The sequence below is a fragment of the Oryctolagus cuniculus genome, chromosome 1 (genome assembly GCF_051225735.1).
Source record: "Oryctolagus cuniculus isolate XC-2025 breed Fujian yellow rabbit chromosome 1, ASM5122573v1, whole genome shotgun sequence".
In the NCBI taxonomy this organism is placed as follows: Eukaryota; Metazoa; Chordata; class Mammalia; order Lagomorpha; family Leporidae; genus Oryctolagus; species Oryctolagus cuniculus.
The window spans coordinates 160923802-160944781 of record NC_142867.1 but is presented as its reverse complement, the minus strand read 5'-3'; the positions used below and the strand labels follow the sequence as shown (position 1 = coordinate 160944781).

At 52.0% G+C, this 20980-nt stretch overlaps 1 protein-coding gene across 4 annotated transcripts in view; it reads right to left on the bottom strand.

Annotated features, from left to right (window-relative positions):
* Nucleotides 1-20980, bottom strand: part of APBA1 (amyloid beta precursor protein binding family A member 1) — a 216642-nt gene that overhangs the window by 35749 nt on the left and 159913 nt on the right. For all 4 annotated transcript variants that reach the window (XM_051846428.3, XM_051846441.3, XM_051846433.3 and 1 more), the window contains one exon: nucleotides 738-833. In XM_051846428.3, coding sequence (XP_051702388.3) covers nucleotides 738-833 — 96 coding nt within the window. The remainder of the gene's footprint in view (nucleotides 1-737; nucleotides 834-20980) is intronic.

Genomic DNA, 20980 nt, shown 5'->3' with positions numbered 1-20980 from the left:
GTGGGTGACAGCTGGGGGTGCTTGGAGAAAGCAGACGCCTGCCCTTTCAAGCAGCATCCGCCTGCTTGCACACGCTCCACCATGGCTCAGTGTCTCCTGCTGTACACCAGCCATGTCCGAAAGGGACACTCTGGAGCTGCTCTGTTCAGTTTCTCGTAGCCACACACAGCTATTTAAGTGACTGAAGTGGAAAAGTCAGTTCCTCAGCCCCACGGGTCATAGTCCAAGGGCTTGTGGGCACACAAGGCTCCCCCATCCGACAGGACAGGGGTAGAATATTCTGCCACACAGAAAGTTCCTCTGAATTTCAGTGTGGCAGCACGGCCTGGGGAAACCAGGACCAGCAGTCACCCCGCCTGTGTGGCAGATTTTTCACTGGGACCCGACCAGATAGCCAGTACACGTGGATGGCATCACAAAGTTTTCGCGGCACCAAGAGGAAGGATGCTAGCACAGGGACTTTTTGATATCCAGAGCTGTCCAAGGGAACCTTTGGCAATGAGGCAAAGGCTCTGTCGTCCACCCTGTGTGGTGCAGTAGCCACTGATCCCAGGTGGCTACCAAGCACGGGCCATGTGGTCAGTGTGCTGAGGAAGTGACCTGTTTAATTAACAGTGATGCCTTGTGGCTTTAACAGTTAACTGCACACCTGCTCCCCAGGGGCTGGAGAAAGCAAAGGGCAGTGTTAGAATAAAGCACAACGGGTTGAAGGCTTTGCAGACAAAATGGCACCCTACCTCTTTGTTTGTGGAGGCTTCAGCAGGGTCACTGGGATGAAGGGGTGTGCTTGACGACTCGGCACCCAGGGGCGAGGAACTGCCCGGAGACGGAGACTAGAACACAGCAAGACAGACAGTGTGAGAACCGGAGGGACTTGGCCCGGACAGCACAGGGCACAGCACCACTGCCGGGCATTGCAGGGGGCAGAGGAACATTCTGGAAAGGACCCATCAACTGCTTAAAACACTGGAGGTTTTCCAGCTTGATTCCCAATTCCGGCCATGTTCCCCCCTGCCCCACTTAGGTCAAATGCTCAAAGAAAATACAGACAAGTTCAATATCACTTCTAGTATGAAAGAAATAGCGCTAAGAGCATGACGCAAGCCTATCTCTGGACTTTTTTTTCTTGCTGATAAAATTCAGAGTATCAAATGTCTTAACCAAATCAGTTGCCCAAGATGATCAGAACAGAAAAGTCCAAAGCAAAATGCATGCTTTAAAAGAGGTTGCTGGCAGGAAGCCCCATCTCCTGCACCTGCCTAATCCATTCAGATTTCAAGCACGTTGTCCGATTTAATCCACGGGTGACCAGAAGGTCAGGAAAACTTCAGCATTTAAGCCATATTACCTTGGATGCTCTTAGAACAGTTCACATTTCCCTTTTTCAAGTGCTTGTTAACAACTTAAATCTTAATAAGTGAAACAGAACAAAAAACAATACAGAGGCTTAGGAAAATAGGTTTGGGGACCATGGTCCCTGTCAGGTGTGGTGTCCCCTGCACAGGTAGCCTGCAGGTCAGGGCAGGGAACCCAGTATGTGTTCCATAAATACCTACGGTGGGAATGAGGGGAGGAAGTGAGAGAGCAGGGACGGGGCTGGGGCCCAGGGTGGCTCTGAGACTCTCCCCTGCTGACAGCGGGTCACTGTGTGTGCTCCTGCAGTCCTGGGAGCTCCCAGAGCAGCCACAGGTTAGCCAGAGGGATGCTGCAGAAACCTACTGCAGTGGTCCCCTGAGCGCACAGATGCACTGCCCCACAGTTCATGGTGCCAGGCGGACAGCACTGGGCGACACCCCCAGGGAGGCGTCCTCTGGGCGAGCCCTGGGCAAGGGCAGCAGAGCCTGTGTCCGAGCTCTGAGGACTGGCCATCTGCAGGAAGTGCGGGCTTCAAGTTGCCAATGAGACACCTCTCTGTGTAAAAGGAGGGTGTTGGGCACATGTACAGACGGGGGACCTCAGTGAGCACCCTGTGAGGGAGAAACGGACCCCCCACCATGTTTGCATTATGGGAAGCAGACGGGGCTCCAGATGAACAGAAAGATGCAGTGGGACGCGCCGTTGCTCAGGCTGGGAAGCTATGCTGCTCCAGGCCACGGCCACGAGGCTCGGGTTGGTTTACTGTGAGTCCATCTGTAACCTGAGTCTAGGCAGAGAGGTGAGGAGGGAGGCCCCACGAATCCCTAAGGTTCACAAGTACAAGTCAGTGCAGCGACACCAAGGGGGCAGGCACAGGATGAGAGCTGATGGGGGGAAAAAAAAAGCCTCGCATGCCTTCAGAGAGATGGGGCACAGTGGGGGTGGCGTAGGGGCTAAGCCTCTGCTCTTCTGATCCAGCTCTCTGCTATGGCCTGGAAAGCAGTAGGAGATGGCCCAGTGCTGGGGCCCCTGCACCTATGTGGGAGGCCCAGAAGAAGCTTCTGGCTTCTGGCTTCAGATTGGCCCAGCTCCAGCTGTTGTGGCCATCTGGAGACTGAACCAGTAGATGGACGACTTCTCTATGTCTCACTCTCTCTCTGTAACTCTGCCTTTCAAATAAATAAATAAAATCTTAAAAAGAAAAAAAAATTTAGGGGATGCTCACTGGGTAGCCAAGATACCTGGTGGCCACTTGCTGATACAGCACTGTGTTTGGGTGCCTCAAAACCAATTTCTGAGGTGTTTTTCAAATTTGAAGAGCCCCCTTGGATATTTATGGCTGGATTTACCCCCCCTTCAAGTGATTTTCTCCATGGCAAACATTCTAGGGACCCAGGCCCTGGGGAAGCTAGTACAGCGTTCCATGGCTTGGCCGGAGGGCTATGTAACACTTTCACTACAATGAAACCCTCAAGACTCCCAGGTTACTAACCTCTGTTTTCTGCCCAAATCCTGTAAGAATAGGTACTTTACAATGCTACACACACCAGAACACCTGGAGATGATGTGAGCAGAAACAGGTGACCTAGACAGCGGACAGGAGCCTGGGCAGAGCTGAGACTCCTCGCCAGGGCTGAATGACCAGAGCTGGCCACTAGTTCTAGAGGATGGGGGGGAGGCACACGTGAGGCTGCACAGGGCACTGCGCTGCCACAGGATCTGGGGGCAACCCCACCAACCTTTCCAGGGGGTTGCTTCCTCTCAGACACCTTCTGCACATGCGCGAGCTCGGCAGAGTCTGCTGCCACGCGCATGGACCACGGGTGACCTCCATCTACAGTTCTCCCTGTCCTCGTCTATACCCAAGGCTCAGTTCAAAAGCCCACAGCAGGCTGAGCTCAAGCTCACCGTACAACTATGTAATTATCTATGCAAATACACATCCTTTCCCCAAGACCTCTTAGGCAGAGGAATCCTGTCTCCCTCATCTTTGCTATCCCTGGTCTTGGATCTCACAAACAGCAGACACTCAGCAAAATGTTTACTGAATAATTCCAATGTAGGTCTAGCTTTCTAAAAGGCATGGGAAGCAGATGTATTATAGATCGACCCACTGGTTTCTTGCTTTATTACTTAGAAAGCCTTCCTCAATACAGCATCCTTCCTCTGCTATGCATACAACACTCAATCTGCATTTTTAGAGAAGTGGCTTTTGCTTATGAAAGCGCTCACCTGGGCACCTGCAGTGTTATTGTGAAACAGAAATCTGTTCCCCAAGAGAGGACCTGGGTGGTGGAAATCTGTTGACAAAGTTAACAGGCAGAACGGACACAGTGCTAGAAGCCAAAGCAAAGGTGTCTGTATCCAACTTATCCGAAATGTCTGCTTTGAAAGTCCTCTACCTTGATTACACTCTTACAAGTGGAGGAAAAGGCAGAAATTGCATGCAACATACATACCTCAAAAAGTTACTGGAAAAATGGAGTGAAAGGTTAAGTTTATTTTGGTGAAAAATAAATTGGAAGCCACACATACTTTATTTCATGATGTGGTCTGTCATGAACTTTGTGAAGACCCTTTGCATTTTTTATGCTCAAAAAACACATCTGGAGCTGGTGCTGCGCTGCAGCGGATAAAGTCACTGCCTGCAGTGCTGGCATCCTATACGGGCACTGGTTCAAGTCCCAGCTGCTCCACTTCTGATCCAGCTCTCTGCTATGGCCTGGGAAAGCAGTAGAAGATGGCTCAAGTCCTTGGGCCCCCACACCCACAAGGGAAGACCCAGAGGAGGTTCCTGGCTCCTGACTTCGGATCAGCACAGCTCCGGCCATTTGGGGAGTTAAACAGAGGATGAAGACCTCTCTGCCTCTCTTTATCTCTGTGTAACTCTGACTTCCAAGTAAATCTTTAAAAAAAAATCTGAGGCCAAATTTAGCCAATGAGATAGGATAGAGACAGCAAGAATTATCACACATTTCTCTGGAGTCTCATGCATTCTGGGTTGCTGGATGGAGATTGCTTTAAGAGAAGGAGGACAAGCAGGGGCAGGGAGTGTGGACCCAGGAATTCACAAAGGTAGGTGTGGGATGAGAACATCTCTCTAGGACACAGTGTTCCAAGATGACTCCACCACAACTCCTTGTTCTTTTTAAGTTCAAGGGCTCTTGAAGCTCAACAGCTTGTCTATTATAGGTTATGTTCTATCTAGAACATTCTCCACGACTATCATCCAAAGTTCACCACCGATCTGGATTTCCACAAAGCAGAGCTCTTAGCCTCAAAACTCAGGTTCCCCAACACTAATACAAGAGATATAGTGTTATATCTGTCTGACAGCATAGGCATCAGAGTTGGCCCAAGGAAAGCCGATCATTCATTGTATGCTGGCTGGACACCTCCTGTGACACTGCACTGCTGGTGGTAGGGGGTGAGACCAATCTACCCAGTTCTAGCTCGAGGAACTCTCAGATTATGCTTATAGGTAAGAAAAGCAGCATGCAACTAATTAACACACATGTATTCCTTCAACAGACACCTCGGTGCCTACCTGTGCTCCCAACACTGGGCCAGCAAAGAGAGGAAGGAGACATTAGCAAGAGCGAGCTGGTAGGTGCAGGTGGTAAGGGTACTACTGCGTCCAGTGGGGCACGTGTCAGCCAGTGCTCCCTGGAGAAGGTGCCACTCCCTCTGAGTCCTCACCACGTGCAGTGTTCATGGAGTCGTGTGGAACAAGGAGGCACAGAGGAGCAGCAACTTGGCTCTGGCAGGTGCAAACCTGAGGATAAAGCCCACTGGGGACCAGAGGACATTACAGTCAGCTCTGCCTAGGGAGTATCTTTTGGTAAATCCTTCAGATTTTTTTTTTGTGGAAGCAAAACAAGTGGACTTAATGGAAGCAAAGAGGGAGAATAAAGGTCCTTAGGGCAAGAGGAGGAGGGAGGCTGGACATGGGGCATTGAAATACATCAGCCACGAGGAGTAAAGTCCAGTGTTTAGAGCACAGTAGGGCATACAACAAAGCAATATGTGTTTTATGAAGAACAAGACAGGAGTTCAAAGGTTTCCAACACAAAGAAATGATCAATATGTAAAGAGGTGGGAATGTTACCACCCTGGCCTGATCACTACTCTCTGTGTACATATAGTGCATCATGCCACTGTTCCCCACGTGTACAATGAAACCACAGAGACACATCTCAGGGCTGGGGGACAGAGCAGTTACCAGGCAGAGACCAGGTCCAGTCCCGAACTAGCCAGTGCTGGACACCACAGGTGCCTTTCTGTGGGTGACAATGACACAGACACGCGATGGGGGATGAGCCAGGGGTCATCCCAAAAGTGGGAAGAGACCATGCATGGTGGCACTCGTAGGTGAGGATGTAGCTAAGTGCCCAGAGGGCACAGGGCAGACGCTGGGGAAGAGGGAGATGCTTGTGCCCAGGCAGGAAAGCACCTGAACAGGTGCACATCCTCACACAGCTGTGAGGCCACCTGGACTTGTGGGGACATCACTATGCCCTGAGTGGAGGTCACAGGGCTCCCCTGCCGCTTCATCACAGGAGGCATCCCAACTGCCTGGGTCATATTCAGAACACAGGGCTGTGGGTATGGAACCGGAAAAAATGATGGCTTTCCTGGAGTCACCGGGCTATATACCGCTTCCTGTGGAGCATCTAAGGACATCTCCAGGTCTCCCTCTGTCTTAGAGGCCCCCTGCTGTCTTCTGGGATTCTGGACCCCTGCACAAGCTTGGTCCTATTTCTGGGAAGGGGCCTCACATCCTGAAGCGGCACTGCAGGCACTTCCTAACTGTGCCCCCAGTTGAACTGGAAGATGTAAAGGAGTAAGGGATTGAGTTCTCACTGCCACCCCTCTTCCTTTCCCTTAACCCTTTTCACCCTCTGCAATCTTCGGGAAGAGAAGACGACAGGCAATCTGTAAAAGCTGGTGGGAAGCTACGGGGAAGGGTGCTCCCGCCTCTTTGGAAATGGACGTGGTCCTTCACAGAGAGATCTAAGGACTGGGCAGCACTTTCCAGAGCAAAGCCATCCTTTAGGGAGGCACGCAGGTATTTCAGAAGACCCAGAGGAAGTCTAGTCAAAAGTACCTGGACCATTCATTCATGTATTCAACACTGAAGAACAGTCAGCATCTGAGTGAGCCCTGACCCTCCCCAACCCCCAACCTCCAAGGGGCTCCTGGGTGTGGGGAGCAGGGTTCGTCTCCCGCAACATGGCGGGGCGCCGGGGAGATAAATAAGTACTGAGATTGTGGACTGAAACTAACTCTATGCGTCTGATCTCCCACCATATGGCGCTGAGAGGGGGTAAACAAATCTTACACAGCTGCTTCGTCAATTAGCTGATTCCTGATCCAACCTCTGATTGGAAGAAAGCGGCATGCTCAGCACGCGGGCAGCAGAGCACGGATTGGTGGGAGAGGACTATAAAAGGGGGAGAGAGACAACATGTGTGGCCCCCTAAGAGAGTCAGTCGGAGAGCTAGTTGGTGCCGCTCCTCCGCGGAGGCGGGGGAGCAGCAGCAAATCCGGGAAGGACCGGGGAAAGAAAACAGCATCCGGTGTCTTTCCTCCGCGACTGGGGGAGTGACACTGGGCCAGCATGGGAGACAGAACCCCAGGTCACAAGCACAGGGGGTCCTCAGGCCACAGGGAGAGCTGAGGAAGGCAAAGCTGGAGAATGCTCGAGCCAGCTACCCATCATGGAGTTGTTGGCGGAGTTAGATGAGCTAATCAAGGCGAGCGCGCTTGCTTGAGCGTTGAAGACTCAAGTGGGAGACTTAATCCCCAATCAGCAGCACGGAGGAGTGGCCTCTTTACTAGGGGATTTAGTCACAGGGCAGGGCTACTCTGAAGGGGTTAGGCCAGACGGTGGGAGTGGTGGCTACACGATGGGACGCTTGCCACCCTCCCCTTCCTCTCTGTCTGGAACGTGCCCACTTGCCCTCCTCCTGGGTTAGAACGTGGCATGCAGGTCCTCCCCAGGGGCCAGCTCCATGCTCCTGGGCTTCCCAGCCTCCAGAACTGTCAGCCAAATAAACTTCTGTTGTGTTCAACAGTCTGTCCAGCCAGGAGACTGTTAGAGCAGCAGATGGATTACAACAAGAAGAAACGGAAAGGATGCTATCCGAGGTGCCTCAAAGGAGACCTGGAATAGCACATGCTGAATACAGGTTCCTAAGGAAACAGAGTTGATCTTGAATACTTTTGCTGAAGCAATTTGCTTTATAATCAGGCTGCAAAAATATCACACAAGGGTTGAAGATGGCTATTTTAATTGCGTGATTCAATGAATTTTGAAAAGACTTGTACTTTAAAAACCAATACTACTCCAAGAAATTGAATGCAAAGGTACTTAGAAAAGTTCATGGAAAATGTGTATTAAGAAAAAACTATGGACAGATTTCAATTTTTTGTGCATAAAAAATAATTTTTTTTCATTTTATTTGAAAGGCTGAAATTTTTCAACTGCTGGTTCCCTCCTCAAATGCTCTCAATAACTGGCACAGGACCAGGCCAAAACCAGGAGCTTGGACTCTAATCCAGGTATCCCACATGGGTGCTGGGGACCCAGGTGCCCTCCAGGGTGCAGATCAGCAGGAAGCTGGATTGGAAGTGCGCAGGGACTCAAATCAGGCTGATATGGTACACAAGCCTCCCAAGAGGTGCTTTAACTGGTGCACCACATGCCTGCCCCAAAACTTTCCTCTTAATTCCATTTTCCACCAACTTTTTGAAGTATCTTACTACAGCTGGAATTATAACCTAGGTGGTGTTAGTCCAAAGATAAACTAAGCTTATGTTTATAGTTTTCAGTACTGTTTTTCAAGGTAAAGTTCTGATCAAGCTCCTTCTTCCTCATATTTACTTTGAAAATTTCATCTAAGTGAATTATTTTAAGAGATTTATTTACTTCTTTGAAAGGCACAGTGACAGGGGCTGGGGAGACCGAGAGAGAAGCAGGAGAGATCAAGCACTTCTGTCTGCTGGTTTAACCCCCAGATGGCTGCAACAGCTGGGGCTGCAACAGCTGGGAGCCCCAGGGGCATCTCCCACATGGGTGGCAGTGACTCACTGAGCCATCGTCTGCTGCTTCCAGGTGAATTAGAAGGGAGCTGGATCAAAAGAGGAGTAGGTGGGACTTGAATCAGCGCTCCCATATGGGATGTGGATGATCTAAGCAGTTGCTTAATGTGCTGTGCCACAACACCTTCCCCTAATGGAATTAACTGTGAGCTGCCTTTCAAAGGCACACTTACGCAGGGACTCTTGAGGATAAGCCAGTGCCATGGTGCCGTGCTGGGACAGCTGCCGTGACAGACAAGGACAGAGAGCCTGACTGAAATGGCAGAAGGCCACCTGTGGGAGCTTGACCAGGACCCCTGCAGACGAGGACACACAGAATCCTTTCCTGTCATAGTGCCCAGGGCTCAGAAGGCCCTGGAACAGCACCTGGGGTCAGCCCCTAAGACACTGGGTCTAGTCTTCAAAGCCACTACCACGTGATTTTCCCTTTTCAAAACCACAGAGTGCTACAGGGAACACAAGTTACATTTCTCCCTTCAAAAAGACTCTGAGGCTTATGTTTTATATTGTGACCAAGCAAAAAAACTGGAAACTGTTATTTGGGGACAGTGATGAGCTTAAATGCTCAGGCCCCAGCTTGCGGCAGAGCAGAGTCTGAACTCAGGCTCCGACTCCAGGCAGGTTGCTCGTCCTCTCGCATCCTTTCCAGGAAGTGTAAAACACAGCTGCCAAGCCACCTCCATGGCTGCCATGAAGATGAATCGCTCCCAACGCACACTGGGTATGCACAAGGCGTTCAACCAGTACTGCTCTTCTATGATTCCAACGTTAGAAAAACAATTCCACCCTTCTGGAAGTGCACACAAGACCAACACAAACCTGGACTTTTTCATCTTGTTTCCTCCCTCGTCAGTATTTGATTCATGGACAAAGTTAACAAGCAAACAGAAGGCTCAATAAAATCACACCACAAGGACTCCACACCCAAACTCATAAGCCCCAGCATTTTTAATAGTATGTTGGTAAGAACAGCCTGGTACATCCTAGGGCTGGGGCGATACATACACGATGTGGCATGCAACTTCTAGCAGGCACACTGTCTCCTGTCCAAAGAGGCATTCAGAACCTGCAGGTTGAGGGTGATGCTGCAGCGTGCCTGAGTGACACGGCAGAGTCGAGTGCATGAGCACTCCTCTGTCGATCTTTCTCCAGAGCTCACGTGTGGCCTTGATCCCCGAGATCCCACCCATTAGGACACCTCGTGCCAGAGCCCAGCCAGCTCTAGCCAGCCTTGGCAAGTTTCCCAGGACATGCTGGTCCCTCCCCCTCAGGAGACTTGGGGACAGAAATTTATTGTAAGGAAAATTGGGAGCAAATAATTCTTTAAAAATCCACAGTTGTTGGGCTGGCGCTGTGGCACAGCAGGTTGGGCCACCATCTGCAATGCTGGCATCCCATATGGGTGCTGGTTCTGGCTGCTCCACTTCTAATCTAGCTCCCTGCTAATGCACCCAGGAAAGCAGTGGAGGGTGGCCCAAGTCTTTGGGCCCCTGCACCCACATGGGAGAACTGGGAAAAGCTCCTGGCTCCTGGCTTCGGCCTGGCCCAGACACAGCCACTGTGGCCATGTGAGAAGTGAACCAGCGGATGGAAGATCTGTGATAAATAAGTAAATCTTGAATAAATAAATAAATCTTTAAAAAATGCACCATGTGGGACTGCGTTGTTGAGTGATTCACATACTTGGGACAACTGACAGAACCTGAGACTGGGTATCTGGTTTCATGCAGCCAGATGTTGTATGAGTCTCAACCACATGGCTCCAGCTAAGCAGCACGACTCTTCTTCACCGGCGCGCCCTAACTACCGATTTACTCCTGTTTTAAACACAGTTTTAACAAGCTGAGCAAGTCATTTCTCAATTCAAATAGCTTAAATTTATAAAAATTTGTTCCTTTGTGGCTGGCGCTGTGGCAGTGGATGAAGCCACAGCCTGTAGTACTGACATCTCATATGGGTGCCAGTTTGAATCCCGGCTGCTCCATTTCTAATCCAGCTCCCTGCTATGGCCTGGGAAAGCAGTGGAAGATGCCCCAAATTCCTGGGTCCCTGCCCCCCACATGGGAGACCTGGAAGAAGCTCCTGGCTTTGGCCTGGCACAGACCTGGCCATTGCAGCCATTTGGGGAGTGAACCAGTGGATGGAAGATATCTCAACCTGTCTCTCCTCTCTCTCTGTAACTCTAACTTTCAAATAAATCAATCTTTAAAAAAATTTATTCATTTGAGAGGTAGAAGACAGAGACAAAGAGAGCTCCCATCCTTTGGTTCATTCCCCAAATGCCTGCAAAGCCAGGGCTGGGCCAGGCTGAAGTCACAAACCTTGGTCCTCTATCCAGTCTCCCGTGTGGATGACAGGAATACAAATACTTGGGCCGTCACCTGCTGCTTCCCAGGGCGCACATTAGCAGGAAACTGGATTGGAAGCACAGTAGCTGGAACTCGAATCAAGCACTCTGGCACATACAGCATGTGGGCGTCCCAGGTGGCGGCTTTACCGCTGCACCAGATGCCTGCAAATCCAAGAGTCTTTAGCCACTCCTTTTTACTTGGGGAAGAAATTCTAGACTCTGCCTTGGCCTGAAGACACACCAGTGTTTGACTTTATACCACTTTTCCTCCCCTGCTGGATCTTCCTGTCACCAAGCCAAACTGCACTTTGCTCCGCCCCCAGTATGCACCTGTGTGTTTCTGCTTGGCACCCTCGTTCATACTCCTGTCCAAACTCCATGCATCCCTGAGTCTCCAAAGCTCCCTTCCAAACATTCTCCCATTCGTGCTGTTTCCCCAGCTTTCCTTGGCAACAGGAATCCCTCTCCTGTAACAATTTTCTGCATGCATTTTGCTCGTACCATTCTTACAGCGCATGACTTTCTCGAGTTTATAAGAATACACTACTATAGGATAACTCCACTTTAACTACAATATCTAAGTACTGTGAAGGCAACATTTGTGATTAATTTATGTGTTCCTCCCCTTGGTGCCTAATACAGAGCCCCTCATAAAATACATAACAGTTCGGGGCCGGCGCCGTGGTGCACTAGGTTAATCGTCTGCCTGTGGCGCTGGCATTCCATATGAGCGCTGGTTCTAGTCCCAGCTGTTTCTCTTCCAATCCAGCTCTCTGCTGTGGCCCGGGAAAGCAGTAGAAGATGGCCCAAGTGCTTGGGCCCCTGCACGAAATGGGAGACCAGGAAGAAGCTCCTGGCTCCTGGCTCTTGGCTTCAGATTGACACAGCTCCAGCTGTTGCAGCCATTTGGGAATGAACCAACAGAAGAAAGACTTTTTTCTCTGTCTCTTCCTCTGTCTGTAACTCTACCTCTCAAATAAATAAATAATCTTAAAAATATACAACAGTTCAATAAATGTGCTAAAAAAATGGAAAAGTACACAGGTACTTATATCACAGAAAACCAGAAATGAAGACTAGGTTGAAGTAGGTTCTGAACACATGCCACCCTGCATGTGTCTGTTTGTTTTTTTTTAAGTTTATTTATTTGAAATTTAGAGTTACACAGAGAAGGAGAGGCAGAGAGAGAGGTCTTCCATCTGCTGGTTCACTCCCCAGATGGCTGCAATGGCTGGAGATGCACCGATCCAAAGCCAGGAGCTTCTCCTGGGTGTCTCACATGGGTGCAGGAGCCCAAGGACTTGGGCCATCTTTTACTGCTTTCCCAGGCCACAGCAGAGAGCTGGATCAGAAATGGAGCAGCTGGGACTTGAACCAGTGCCCATATGGGATGCCAGCATTGCAGGTGTTGGCTTTACCTGCTGTGCCACAGTGCCCGTGAACATGTGTTCATCTGGTGGTTGTTACCCACTCACAGCCATGGGTTCACTCCTTTTAAAAAATGTATTTTATATATTCTGTTTATTTTTAAATTTCTTTTTATTTATTTGCAAGGCATGGTGGTAGGGAGAAAAATGGATAGAAGGAAGACGACACAGAAGATGGAGAAGGGGAGGGAGAGAGGTCTTCCTTCTACCATTCAACTCCCCAAATGCCAGGGCTGGCCCAGACTAAGCCAGGGGCCAGAACTCTATCTGGGTTTCCTATGTGGCTGGAGGAGCCCAGGTACTGGAATCATCACCTGCTGCCTCCCAGGGTGTACATGAGCATCAGGTTGGATTGGAAGTGGAGCCAAGATTGAAACTGGCACCCAAATAGGGGACGCAGGTGTCCCGAGGGGTGGCTTAACCACTGCACCACAATGCCTGGTCCTCTTACGGTTCTTTCTTTTAAAAAATGATTTATTTTTATTTATTTGAAGGGCAGAGTTATAGAAAGAGAGAAAGAGAGAGAGAGAGAGATCTTTCATTCGCTGGTCCACTCCCCAAACAGCTACAATGGCTGAAGCTGGGACAGGCCAAAGCCAGGACCTTTGTCTGGGTCTCCCCATGTAGGTGAAGGGGTCCAAGCACTTCAACCATCTTCTGCTGCTTTCCCAGGCACATTAGCAGGGAGCTGGATGGGAAGTGGAACAGCGGGACTCGAACCAGCACTGCAGCATTGCAGGCTGCGACTTCATCTGCTGTGCTACCATGCAGAACTCCTCCTCTTGGAGTTTTTGATCATCATCTGTCTTCCCTCTCTAGCAGACATCACTTGCAAATGATGCTTTCCCAAAGGGTGATCACGACAGAGTGGATGCAGTCAGGTGAGCAAGTGTTCTCAAAGGCAGTGTTTCATACACACTCTCAGCACCTGCTCATCCGACGCCTCTGCAGCTGGGACACTCTGGTTTGCACATTCACGTGGGGTTTCGGAATCTATGTTACCTAGCGCAGGCCATGGCAGGCGCCCTAGTTCTTTCTGGAACTTCCGCTTTAAGACGGCAGGGTGCTTCTCATGTTTCCGATCCTCAAACAGCTTTTTCATTTATGCTTAGTGGTTTATCCGGCTTCGTCCGTCTTCTCAAACCACTACCACTGTTCCCTGTCCTCCACTGGTTTCGGTTGTTTTAGATGAACCCCAAGCACATTAGAATGATAAAAAGGCCCCTAAATGTATGACTACTTTCTTCTTACCCTGAGACATGTTTGTGTTTCTGAAAGTCGCAGCTGGTTAAGAAATCTATAATTATTCACTCTTAATTCAAACTCTACTATTATCAATGCACATCTGTATTTCCTTAATGTGGCGAAGTAGGAAAGTTAGCAGAAGCATTGTCAGGGCATAATTATGTCATTAAAATGATAATAGCCTGGGCTTAATGAAGTGTTTTATATACACATTTATAATGGATTCAATTAATGCCAATGGAACATTGGGAGACAACCGTCAGTTAAGCTACTTTACATACTGCTGCTCTCTCTGCCACAGGCGAGGTGTCCTCCTGTTCCGAGCCCCAAGCCAGTGAAGCCCGAGTGAGGGGCGGGGGCCCGGGGGCTCGGCTCCTGCCTCTGAGAGAAGCACAGCAAGTTCTCCACACAACTTCATCATCGGGGCCATGCGCATAGCTCACTGCGCACAAGCGGGGCTCTAAGCTTCCGCAGCCACATCCTGAGATGCAAAAGCTTGAGCAAGCCAGAGTCCCCAGGGAGCGGGAAACCGTCTACTGCCTACTGAAGCTGCCGCACCAGCAGAGGTCCTCTTTCCCACTTTGAGATGTGCTCCAACTTGGAGGAAGGAGGGGGGGTTCTCGTTCATTACCCTCTTGAAGTCCACGGGTTCCTTGATGGGCTCCCACACTTTCACTCCCCAGCCATCGGTCCTGAGCCCAGCAGGAGGAGACACTGAAGTCACTTCCAACTCAGCCGGGAACAGACGCTTCGCCGCAGCAGCAGCAGCAGCTGTCACCTGCTAAGAACAGCCCTGGTCCCCACGTCTGGAGGGCTTCCCGAGTGCCTGCAGCGGACGAGGGCACGCCGCACCCAGCTCCTTGCCCACTGCCACTCATTTTCACCAGCTTCATGGAAGCCAAAGATGCCGCGGACAGCGTGTAGCTGGAGGCTGCCATGCCCAGAGTCACTATTTGTCAGAACGCAAAGCCAATGGCCAGATAGCAGCCAGCACACGTCCCAAGCTCCCTTTCTAGGGGGCCTGAGGGCCTCTGCTCTCTCCAGGCCAGCACAGGCTTGCAAGCTCCATGCAGAGCCCATTCTGCTTCCCACATCCCTCAGGGTCACCCACTCACAGCCCCCATTCCTCCTCCGCCACTGACTGTTAGCATCTAGGCAAACGCAGAGCCCCACCTGCAGGCCGCCAGGAGCGGAGGAGGGAACCACAAGCCCAGCGGCCTGAGTGTCCACCTACCTCTGCTTCGTGACACTCAAACTGGTACATCCAAAAGTTCTCCATCTCTGCAGCTACAGTGGGGGCAGCCGGGCCAGGGCCAGTGGCTCCACTCTCTGTGCCCTGGGCCCCGGCATGGACTCTTTCCAGTGGTATCAATAATGCAGGTGGTAACAGGAGACCTGACCACCTCCCAGGGCGTCTGACCCCTCTGCAGTAACCCCTTGGTGGCCGGGAAGGTGCTGGCACCATCAGCTGATGTCTGGGAGAAGGGCTTGCCTTCCCCTCGCTGACAGTGGAGCCGACTATTTCTGGGGAAAATGAACTCGCCTCCGAGGTGCTACCCAGAACTTGCACATGCTCTGAACTCTGCTATGTTTATAGAACCTGTGAAAATGCACCCAGCTCCTGTGGGAGGAAGGGGTGGAGTCAGCAGCCAAGGCGCTCTGGGGACCTGCATCAGTGTGTGCCTGGATGTGGGGGGTGGGCCTGGAGGCCCCACTCACCTCCACCCAGTGCCTGTGGCAGCCTTGCCTGGCAGTGTGAATAAGGGGTATATTGCCAGCCAGCTACACACACTCGGACAAGACCTGTCCTCACGGCCAGCGGGATTTGCGCCAAAGCCACAGATACCCCAAATGAGGCTCCAGGGCTGGACTGTATCCACTGGCCAGAGCAGGCCAGGGGACGATCAAGACCAGCTAAGGTAGGACTGAGCTGGAGGGACAATTCATGGGAATGCGGGCAGCAGGGTGGTCTGAAGGCCCAAGATGAGAGGGGCTGGGGAGCCCAGAGCTGATGGGCCTCTGGTGAACCACAGCCAGGGGGAAGGACCCAGATACGTGACAGGCTCTCCTGCTAAGAGACGGCCTCAGCCTCCTTCCTCTGTGGAGCCCTCATGAGACACACTGACAGGTCTGTCTCTGAGCCCAGCTGTTCAGTTAATGCACTGTGACAGGAGCAGAAGGCAGAAAAGAGATGAAAGGGATCTGAACAGGCCACAGATGGAAAACTCACCCTTCCTAGTCACCAGTTCCCCGTGCCATCGATGAACCGGGCAGGCCAACGTGGAGACGGGGCCAGAGTGATGATGGCTTGGCCCTCCCTTCTGGCTCCTGGCTCTCATGTTCTTCTCCACTCCTGCTGGAAGTCACGTCCCAGCTCCCGTGACCCAGGTCGGTCTGCAGCCATGGCGGGAGCTGCCAGCTGCCACTGGACAAAGCCCTTTGCCAAATGCTGCACAGTGCGGCTGGCCTCTCTTCCCTGCTCATGACCCGGGGTGGTTCTCCAAACACTTGCTTCTCTCCAGCCCTTGTTTTGGGGCAAAGATCTCTGGGTGTTGATTCTCACGTGTCCGGAAGGAACCCTCCCGCCACTTAGCTATCCCTGCCTAGCTCAGGGTGAGGCCACCTAGCCCAATGTCACTCCTGACAGCCGCTCTGCTTTGCATCCCCGAGGCACCCGGGACAGGCTGGCCGAAGCCGAGTCCTCACTGGTGCTCTGGGAGCCTTTTCGGCTCTTGGCCAGAGAACCACCACACACACACCACTGAAAACCCCGGGCAGGCCGTCCTGAAAGCTCCAGAGAGGATCGATACACAGCGTCCTGTTGGTGCAGAGCAAGTCCCAATTCCCTCCCCGGCTCTCTTGTTTCCCCTCTTTCTTCCCTGTAATGTTCTTTCTGCACCTGAAACCTGCTGAATTATTCACCACCACCTTCCCCAGGCCCCATCAATAATGGATCCCATCTGTGAAGGGAAACTTCCCCAGCGGCCAGGCAGCTGAGATGGGGTCACAGGGAACAGACCCACACGGCACCCCCCAGGGAGAAAGCAAAGCACCAGAAGCCAGCCAGCCCCAAGGCCTGACCCCTCCCAGACAGCTGCCTCAAGCACAGGTCACTCCCACCATGAGGTTCAGTGGCGGGGGTGGGGTGTCCTCAGCACAGTGGTTGAAAAGCCCTGCCTTGAGAATCTTTAGAGACAATTCCTTGGACGTTGGCAGTCCCTTGAGAACAAAGTCAAGATCCTCCTACTTGAAGGACAACGCCCAATTCCCAACTCCCAGGGACCTGGTGGCCTGTCCCCCCTGACCCCCCCCCCCCATGCTGGCTCACACACACACTCCCCTTTGCGCCACTCGACTTCACTCTCTGTGGGTCACCGAGGGACCTGCTGAGCTGCCCGCCCTCAGCCAAACAGAACCAGGATGGCTTGGGTGCTGGAAATGCTGACACGGTCAGCGGCAGAGGACAAGACCGGCAACTGTGGTGCTCTTTGGTTTTAGGCTGGGCATAAGATCATGACACCAAATGTGGTCAGCAGACCTCCGGGTCCCCATCTCCTGGAGATCTGGCATTCTCCTCTCCCTGGTGAGGGGGCACCAGCCACAGAATCCTAAGAGATGGGCTGTCACTCTGGGAGACTGGCTTACATAAGACCAGGATGTCTGGTGTCCCACTGGGCCTTCTCCTCTTGCCTCCTTTATTATGCAAACTGCTGGGCGGGAGAGGGCCTGCCAGGACTAGAACTGAAGCCGCCTCTGGCAAACAGTCCCTGGGGAACCGAGGCAGCTTAGAAGCCTGGAAGCAGATCTTCCTGCAGTGGGGCCCCAAGATGACTACAGGCCACTGGGCACCTCGCTCACAGTCTCCAAGGGAGCCAGAGGTAGAGAGGCTGTGAGACAAGCAACACGGGGGTAGTTTTATGGCACTAAGTTTTGGTGCAGTTATGCAGGACTACATAACTGAGACAATAAATAGATTCAGCTGTGAGCCTCCGGGGGAGGGGGGAGGGGAGACTCACCAGGACTAGCCCTGGGTACAAGATACACCCTGCATGGGCAGAGCCTGCATCTGCTCTGCCCATCGCTGCTGGATCCCCCGGGTTTTGCACACTGCCTGATCCATAGAACTAAATGAAATTTGCTGAATGAGTGGCTGATCAATTTTAAGATGGATTTTCAATATGCATCTAAGGGACACTGGTCACAACTCTCTCGAGTTCATTGGCAAGATGAGGAACAGGGCAGCTCTGTGGCCAGGCCCCAGTTCTGATGCACCTGGGGCTCAGTTACACCCAGAGGGAACTATGAACAGGTCAGCTCGGTCAGCTGATCGCCCTTTGTACTGCAGAGGAGAAGAAATGCAGTCCTCAGACACCAGCCACTCATCCGCAGAGAGGCTTTCCAGCCCTTTCTGAGGTCTGCCTGGCCAGGGCACGCGGGCACCCATTGGTGCTCTCCTGGCAGGAGCTCTGTTGGTTCTAAAGTTATGCTTCTGGGATGCTGATGTGGTGGGCCCAACAGTGCCCTTTATCCTAAACCGTCCTCAGCATACAGTGAAAGCCGCTGGTTCCCGAGCCCACGCCGGGATGTGTATGCTTTCTCAGAGGCTCAGGAGAGCTGGGATGAGGACACTTCAGGCCACTGGACAGAGAATGGCGCTAACTGTCCTGGGATGCCCCCTCCCCCTCAACATACCACACCTGGGGATGTCCTACATTCTGTTGACTTCAGATCCCATTTCAATGCCACTCGGCTGCTCAACCCTGGGAAAGCCAGGGCTGGCCCGAACTCTGGGGCAGAGTGGACCAGCAGGAGGAAGCCTCCCAGCTCAGAACAGCTGAACAGGTGTCCTCCTCCCTCCCTCCCTCTCACTCCCACACCACACACACACATACAACGCACACACACACAGCCCCCTACCACACACACACACTCGCTCACTCACATGGCAGCAAAGCTGCTTTCACTTCCCTTGAGAGCAAGCTTGGCAACAGAACTGCAAGGTCAACTGGACAGGACGTCGCTAACGAGTCTTAATCAATTAGCCTGTGCACTTGACCCTGGTCAGCAGTCTCCTAGCAACAGTTAAAAAAATACATTTCAGCAGCCCACTGGTTTCAGGGCACAGAGAAAATCGAGACCCCGGTTGCAGCCAGGGTGCGCCTCCACCCTCCTTACAACATCTTTCTCAAGACTGACAGCAACAATAAGAAAATCCAAAGGTGGGCACAAAATGCACGCGATCAGGGCAGGTGTGTGCGCCAAGCCCTTCTTCCTGGGATTCTGGGGACACCTCTGTCTCCAGCAAGAGAGGGGCTGGCTTCGAAGAGGTGTCAGTGTGGAAATGGGTTTGACTCCGGATGCTTTCTCCATTGCTCCCTGGAAAGGAGAAGGGGATGCCCATGGCGGCTATGTGTCATCTGAAGGGGGAGGTGCATGTTGCCCGTCTCCATTCTCATGAGTCAGCGGTTTGGCTTGGCTTTGGGGACAAGGGCTGATGGTACAGTGCTGCTTAGGGAGAGCTGGGAACAAGGGTCCCTAGGAGGGCCTGTCCAGATGGGCTGCCCACAAGGGACTGCAGTGCTGGGGGCAGCAGAGGGAAACCCCAGCCCAGAGAAGGTGGGGAAGAGGTGCTAAAGGCCAGCTGCCCCTAATCCAGGTTGCTCATGACCCGCCCTCAACGCTAAGTAAGCCTGACTTCCTTGGGCAACTAACACAGCAACCTTGTGTTCCCTCTGTCACATGCGTTTCCACAGAAGACTCAATACTTGCAAGGCCATCTTCTCTCACAGTCCCAGACTGAAGGCAGTCTGGTAACTCACCCTACAGACGAGGTAACTGAGGCCCAGGAGAAAAGCAGGTGTCCAACCCAAGACAGTGACAGCGTGTGGACGCTAAGGCAGATTTGCCTATAACAGAAACCTACTGAGCTTCTCTCCGACTTGCTCTGAGAGATAGAGGGGTGGCACAAGACAGTGACTTTGCCCTCAGTAGACTGACGGTGAGTAAGAGGCTAACACACGTATGACAAGTAGAAAACAGGATACGAAGGAAGTGTGAAGTGACAGTCTGCAGTGTAAGTCGGTGGTTACCAATGTGGGGTCTCAGAAATACCTGTGCTGACACTCTGCCTGCAGAGACTCCCATAGGCGTGTCTGGGAATCCTGAGATTTTCCTGTTTAAAGAGGGAGGCCCTAGGGGCTGGTGCTGTGGTGCAGTGGGTTAAGCTGCCACCTGAGATGCCAGCATCCCATATCCAAGCTCCACCTGAGCCTTGGCTGCTCAGCTTCCGATCCAGCTCTCTGCTAATGCACCTGGGAAAGCAAGAGAAGACGGCCCAAGTGCTTGGGTCCCTGCCACCCATGTGAGAGACCTGAATGGAGTTTCAGTCTCCTGGCTTTGGCCTGGCCCAGCCCTGGCTGCTGCAGGCATTTCAGAGTGAACCAGCAGGTAGAAAATCTCTGTGTCTCTGGCTCTGGCTCTGCCTTTCAAATACGTTAAATAAATCTTTAAAAAAAATAGAGGGAGGCCCTGCTTTTATGAATGTGAATGAGATCCGGACTGAGATGGGAGCCAGGGATGGATGGAGGCCAGGCTGGATAAGCAGAAAGTGGCATTTGTCATCTTACAGGGGATGGTACATAAAGACAAATCACTTTTCACAGCTCCTCTGCATCACAGGAGCTCGATTTTTAGCTGTCCTGTGTGGGAAAACAGAGGCCAAAGTGCCCGGTGTGGTTCCTCATCTCTCCAATCCCTTCTCAGCCTCATTTATTCACATTTTAGAACCCACTGGCAGGGTCTGCCCACGAGGTCAACCAGCTCAGCAGCCAGGGGCTGTCGCCACACAGGGGCAACAGGAGAACACCTGCTGAGGGAGGGGCTCTCCAGAGGGTGGAGAGGGAAGTGGCCTGCATCTAAACCGAACTGCAGCCCCTCCCATGGCTGCTCCCAAGACAGGCTTCACAAAACGTGGATTGGGGAACTGCATTTCTGCACCAGAGACATGGGGCCAGCTGTCATGCAATTGTTTTTCACTTAAAAAATGATCCTGTTTAGAGACAAATCTCATTTCTGGGTCCTCTGTATCAACATGGGCCTCTGGATTTTAACTGGGTTCCACCTGGAATTCAAGTATATAGGGCACTCCTGTTCTTCTCCTGTACCTTTCACCCTCCCGGGTATACACTCAGTCCACACAGAGAAAGTATCAGAAGTGCACAGCTTGGGGGGAGGGGGGCACAGTTTTCCTGCACACCAGGGTGATGTCCTGAGTATCAGCAGGGGAGCATGTCAGACGCCCAAGCTGTGCTGCAGGTGTAACCGGGAAGTGATGGACATTTCCCCGGCTTCACTGTCTACTTCCTTCCCAGTTGCTGCATGCAGCTTCATGTCCAAGCTGGGTGGTGAGAGAAGTCATTAAAAAGGAGAGAGTCCTCTCGGGCATGGGGTCAGGCAAGGAGAAAACACTGGATTCTGGGTTTTTTTTTTTTTTTAAATC